Source organism: Peromyscus maniculatus, chromosome 9 (assembly GCF_049852395.1).
Source record: "Peromyscus maniculatus bairdii isolate BWxNUB_F1_BW_parent chromosome 9, HU_Pman_BW_mat_3.1, whole genome shotgun sequence".
NCBI lineage: Eukaryota > Metazoa > Chordata > Mammalia > Rodentia > Cricetidae > Peromyscus > Peromyscus maniculatus.
Window position 1 is genome coordinate 106298956 of NC_134860.1, and position 6208 is coordinate 106305163.

Sequence of the window (6208 nt, forward strand, 5' to 3'; positions counted from 1 at the left end):
TACCGTTTTCAGCAGATGTTGAATTCAGAATGCCAGCAGCATTTCAACCACCAGTCATTAGGGCTGTCTTTCATGGAGGAGTGCTGACCAATGAAATCCGCCTCTGTTTAATGAGACCGATCTAGACAGAGTCAATTAAATCAAATCTATCCTAACATCTCCAATGTATCTGCAGTGTGGGCAGCACCAACAGAACCATCAGTGAGGGATTTCCAGTATTAATAAAGGGATTCACTGACGTACTAGGGGAGGCAGAAGGGAGGGACATTGTTAGAGTAAGACCATACTTCATGGACAGTGTAAAAGCAGTGAAGTCGAAGAGGAGGTGACAGACTGTGAGGAGAGGAACTAGTGAATGATTAATCATTAAGGTGATTAGGGAGAGAGCCTTTCTGGAGGCTCGGAAAGGAACCACCCCCAACCGTCCCCCTCCCCCACCCCTTCCACCATAAATCCGAATAGAAAGCTGGAAAAATGTAAGGACCCAGATTTGAAAACATTTTCACTTTAATACTGAAAAAATATGCCATTATAAAATCCTCGAATAGAATTAGTAAGTTTCACGTGCTTCCTCGGTTCTTTGTTCCTACTTTATAAGTAAGATTTATACCAGCACACAATTGCTACCATAGGATCGCAGCCTGAGCACTAGAGTGACATTAATTGGTCATGCTTAACTGCCCCAGAATCTTTTTTCTTAAATAATTACACTGGTACTATAATAGAAATCATGGGTACTTATTTTACATTCAGATGGAAGGCATTATTGGATATGTATAGAAAAATATTCCCCCTCAGAAACTAAAATAAAGTCAAACATCACCATCAAAATAAAATAATCCAAAACAACCCTTAAAAACTTTGCTCAACAAAATACATTGTCAACTCATAAAATGGACTGATGACTAGCCATGCAAATGTTTTAAATAAAACCTTTACATTTTTTTTCACAGTAAACATACGCTGCTCTGAACTGCCTACCAATCACAAATAATGGCGAATGGCACTTTCTGATTATACTGTATTTTGTTTATAGAAAGTTTGATACGATGGGACTTATCAGGTAAGAGGATGGGTGCTGTGACGCAGTCTCCAGTCGCAGTGAGGAGTTGGGGTTGGGGGGCAGAGTCCCTGGAGCGTGTGGATTCCATGCGAGCCATGCAGCACTTTTGTGTTTTGTCAGGAGTCAAAGTTATTTATTTACAATACATTCATGCCTTCGTGCAACTGCCCATCCCTGCATGACCAACAGGGAGCCATCTTCGGGCTATCCACAGGGGAAAAATAGATATCTATCTCTCTATATAGATGTGATATATGTATATATGTATAGAGCCACTGCAGCCAGCCCCAAGGGACCTTTGCCCCAGAGCAAGGGCGCTCAATTCTTCTGGCAGGCCCCATGCTGGAGTTTCAGTCAAAAGGAGCTCCCAGCAAAGAGCAAGCTAGCTGCACTCGGAGCAGCTCCACAGTCTGCTCTTTGTTTTCAGAGGGAAGCTTTAATGGCCAGAGCCTCTTAGTTGAGTGAGTTCATTGTTATTTATTTACTTATGTCCGCCGGGGCTTGTGATCTGGGTCAACGTTCTCCTTCCTACTCCCCGGAGATGCTGGCGGTCGTGGGGGATACATCGCCTCCTGCACTCCACCCCCTTTAGGGTCTAGAGCTTAGTCTGAGAGTGAGTGAGAGCCGCAGTCATACACCCTATGGGCCCCATCTGCATTGTAAGGCCCATTGTGCCAGTAGGAAGAGTCACAGACTGTCTGTAGGGAATTAATTTCGGACGCTGAGGAATTGGCATCCCTTCTCTTGGACCGCTTTCGGTTCCTCAGGATAAACACGAGCATGCCCACCACGGTGAAGGCGGAGGTGACGAACACCAGCAGCAGTCCCGGGACCAACACGGAGATGGACACCCTGCTGGTGTCTAGGTAGGAGTTGGAGTGCGTCCCGGTCTCCGCCAACCCAGTGCTGTTTTTACTGTGCGAAGTTAACGTGGGCGAGATCCTCGCGTACAGCTGGGGGCAGATCTCGTCATTGGAGAGCAGCATGAAATCCTTCCTAAAGAAGTTCACCGGCGTCTCACACTTGAGGTCGCTCATCAGCACCTCGGAGCCCAGACGTTCTGCCCATTGCTTGAAAGGCACAATGGTGCAGGAGCACTCCCAGGGGTTGCCATGCAGGTCTATCTGGATGATAGAGGTTAACTGGTCCAGCACCCCTGCCACTGGGAGGTACATGAAGTAATTATTGTGCAGGCTGAGCTTAGACAGGGAGACACCTGCAAAAACGTCCACGGGTAGGGACCTCAGCAAGTTGTTGTTGAGAATAAGAATCCTCAGCTTGGGCATGGCATTAAAAGTACCAGGGAGAATGAGCTGAATCGCGTTATACTCCACGTTCAGATACTCCAGGTTCTGCAGCCCAGCAAATTTCTCCCGGGACAGCGTGTCCAGGTAGTTACTATCCATGTACAGCCACCTGAGGTCCAAAAGATTCTTGAAAGTGTTGTTCTCGATGTTTGCGATGTTGTTGTTGCCCAGGTCCAACAGAATGAGGTTCTTGTAATCCACAAAGTGTGATTTTCGGATGCTGTGGATCTTGTTATCTCGAAGGAAAAGCTCCTGCACATTGGAGAGCTTAGGCTTCAAATCAGCCAAGCTGCTCACGTTCCGGTTGTTACAGTTCATCTTTAAGCCTGAGCTTGGGATGTGGTCGCAGCTGCAGCCCCCGGGGCACGGCAAGCCTTGCACTGGGGGTTTGTTTCGGGCGCTCCCAGTAGCTATCGGTGGTGTGGGTTTGATTTTGAGCTGCCAGTTGCCCGGGATCTTTGTACCTCCATTTGGAACAGACCCTGGGGTGGCATGCTCGTCTTGCCCATTTGTCTTGAAAGGAGTTGGCAGGGGGCCAGGAGCGAAGGTCTCTTCCTGGGCAGGGGGAGCCGGGAGACTAGAATCCACTCGGTTTTTCAAAGGACACAAGTCCTGTTCAGTGGTTTCATTGAGGTCTTTACCCTGTAGCCTGGTGGGGGCTTCGCAGACCACTCGGCCGATCAGGGCATTTTTGGGAATGTTCTCCAGCCATTCTTTCAGTGAGAGCAGATCACAGGTGCAGTCCCAAGGGTTATCCTCTAGCAGGATCTCAGCAATGCCAGGGATCTGTTCCAAAACCTCCTCATAGGGTAGTGTTTTCAGCCTGTTTCCCCGGAGGTCGAGGTGGGTGATGGGCACATACTGGAATACATTGGCAGGTAGGGTGCTGATGAGATTGTCGTTTAAAATGAGGACTTCCAACTTGTTCAAGTCCTGGAAGGCCCCCGGGTCTATATCCCGTAATAAATTAAAATCAGCCTGGAGGTATTCCAGATCGTCCAGCCCCAAAAAAGTCTGCTTTCGAAAAGACTTGATCTTGTTGTTGTTGATATGCAGCCGTTTCACCAGCTGCAGCCCCAGAAAAGCCCCCGGAACGATTTCATGCAAGCCATTGTTTTCCATATGCAAACTAACCGCATTATAAAAGTTAGCGAACTCATTAGGGAAAAGTCGAGTGAGGGAATTGCCATGCAGAAATAAATGGTAAAACTGGGAAGTCGGGGCGGTGAAGCGCTGCAGACTTGTAAAGCCCTTTTTTTCACAGTCTACGTGTAAGTCCCCTTCTATCTCATTGCAAGAACAGATCTTCTCTTTACAAACGTCCCCTGTAACGTTTCCAGCGGCAAAACAAAGAGACGTCTCCAGCAACAGAATCCAAAGCAGCATTTTTAAAGCGAGCAATTCATCCCAGATCTCATCACAAAGTAACAGCAACCATCCTGCTCGCCACAGACACAATTCAAGTTCATTTAGTGCTCCAATGTCCGATCCCAGAGAAAGAGAAAAAAAGGGTTTGGGGGGGTGGGGGTGGATTCCTTCCTCCCTAACCCCCCCGTACTGCAATAGCCCAGACGCCAGTCAATAATTATATCCACAAACTATCCAGGCACATAGTGCAAGGCAAGCAGAAAAAGGGGGGTGGAAAGTAGGGAAAGAGAGAGGGAGAGAGAGAGAGAGAGAGGAGAGAGAAAGCAAACTACTCCCCCTCAACCCTTTAAAAATAACCAAAATAAGTTAAATATATACCTCTAAAATTAAAAGGAAACGCACCGTTACAGAATCATGTTTAGAGGTCCTCACTAACCAGGAAGGGAACAATGCTAGCAATTAGAAGCAAGTGCATGTTAGAAACAAGCAGGTTTGCAGCGTAGTACAGGCGCACTGCCTGTGATGGCTGTGCGTCGGACTGACCTTGCCTCTCTGATACAAAGCAGGGGCTTTCGGCGGCTTCAGCGGTCCAGGCGGCTGGAGGAGTTCTTGTCCTGGTTGCGGGTTGCCCAGAAGTACCCCCGAGGTGCTGTCCAGTACCCCCGGTGCTGAAATCACGCCCGACCAAAAGACTCACACTGCCCAGCCAATGGCGCTGGAAAATTTCCGCAATCGCTGCGTTTTGTGGATGTCCATCCTGATCCCTTTTCCCCCTTTGGCCGGCTTCAGCCCTTTTTTCCTGTGCTCCGGCCGGTGCTTACTAGCTCTTCTTTGCTTGTTCTCCTTCTCTTTCTTCTGCTCTTTCGGAATTACGTGGAGGGGGGAGGAGAGAGGGGGAGCGAGTTGTCTGAGGGAGGAAGAGAGCGCGAGAAAGGGGAGGAGGGGGGAGTTGCTAAGAAGCTCGGCTGGTTCCAGCCTGGTGCACTCTGAAAGATCTGACACCCTCTGCTGATCTGCAGTAGCAAAAATCCATCTGGTGAGGGAATGCTGAAAGAAAAAAAAAAAAAAAATCCACGTATAGGGCAAGCGTTAAAAACGTGGGTATTAAAGGCTGTCGATCTACATAGAAGCTTATTTTAAATTGATTATTTAATTCTTTCTGCTTGCTAGAAACTTTACCCTTTCCTTTCCTTAAAGACCTCACAACCCCCGCGAGCTCCAGCGTTCCGAAAGCACGGCTTTTAAAACATTTATTTCCCAATGGCTTGAATAAAATTAGTGTCAGGGTGTCAAGCGAACAGCAATTTGAGGTAATTATATTGCACGCCATTTTCATCGGTGCTTTAAATGCGTTCCTGCCTTCTCTGCGGTACAACGTTTTATACCGTTTGATGCCTTCGGAGCCTCTATTTTATTTTTGCACATAGAAAGCGGCTATTCGAAATATATATATTACATAATATCACAATTTGTTGGAGAATATTTGTTTCCAGGTATATAATTGAGACATATACTTTTCCATTTTAAAGTTGTTATAGAATTTCAGTCAATTTGGTCATAGAGAGTTGGGTTTTTCTGGTGGCATTTCTTGAATGTTATTTAAATCTGCAGAATGAAAGCACAATGCATGCTTAAGGTCTTTGATTTCAGACCACAAAGCTTTCAGTGACATTCAGAAAATGAGAGAAGGGGATGAGGAAAATTTCCAGATTGTGAAGGCTCTTAAAAACCCTGTGGTAATCTGGCACTCAGCAACCACACATACATTCTCTCTCTCTCTCTCTCTCTCTCTCTCTCTCTCTCTCTCTCTCTCTCTCTCTCTCTCTCTCTCTCTCTCTCACACACACACACACACACACACACACACACACACACACACACACACACACAGAGGCACACACAGGCACACTCACAACCACATATACACATACACAACTTACAAAGTTTTTATATCAGATCCCTGGGATTTAAAATACATGCAAGTAAGTAACAAGTTGTGTTCCAACAGGAGAGAGTATAAATCCTACTCTGTAGTCAGGATAGTTGCACCTCCTTCCCAGCTCACCCTGGGTCAATGAGGCTAGGGAGAGTAATGCTTACAGTTTCCCCAGGAAGAGGATTGTTACCTTACTCAGACTTAGAATTTAAAAAACACAGTTTCTTTAAGAGCTGAAACTGACATTTTGCTTTTTTCTTGGAAGTCAGTGAAACTGAGTTTTAACAGAGATGGCATGTTTTTCATTTACAAAAATTACAAGAATATTATGAATCTTTATAGGGATTTGAATTTATAGGATTTTGAAAAATTAACAGACATGTTCTTTGATTTCCCCTTCCCCAAAGAAGAAATAGGGTTTCTCTTTGTAGTTCTGGCAGTCCTGGAACTCTCTGTGTAGAAAAGGTTGGCCTAGAACTCAGAGATCCACCTGCCTCTGCTCCTGCCTTCTGAGTGTTGGGATCAAACATTACA

General features: G+C 46.2%; 1 protein-coding gene across 1 annotated transcript; it reads right to left on the bottom strand.

Annotated features, from left to right (window-relative positions):
• Positions 1–497: 497 nt before the first annotated feature.
• On the bottom strand, positions 498–4723 carry Slitrk1 (SLIT and NTRK like family member 1). Its single transcript, XM_042285319.2, has 2 exons — positions 4282–4723; positions 498–3809 (listed from the first exon to the last, which is right to left on the bottom strand). The coding sequence occupies exon 2, from the start codon at positions 3754–3756 to the stop codon at positions 1666–1668; it is 2091 nt and encodes a 696-aa protein (XP_042141253.1). The 5' UTR covers positions 3757–3809; positions 4282–4723; the 3' UTR covers positions 498–1665.
• Positions 4724–6208: the final 1485 nt, after the last annotated feature.

What these genes read in the sequence shown, in the direction of transcription:
- Slitrk1 (XM_042285319.2), bottom strand. Translation starts at nt 3,756, where the DNA reads ATGCTGCTTTGGATTCTGTTGCTGGAGACGTCTCTTTGTTTTGCCGCT.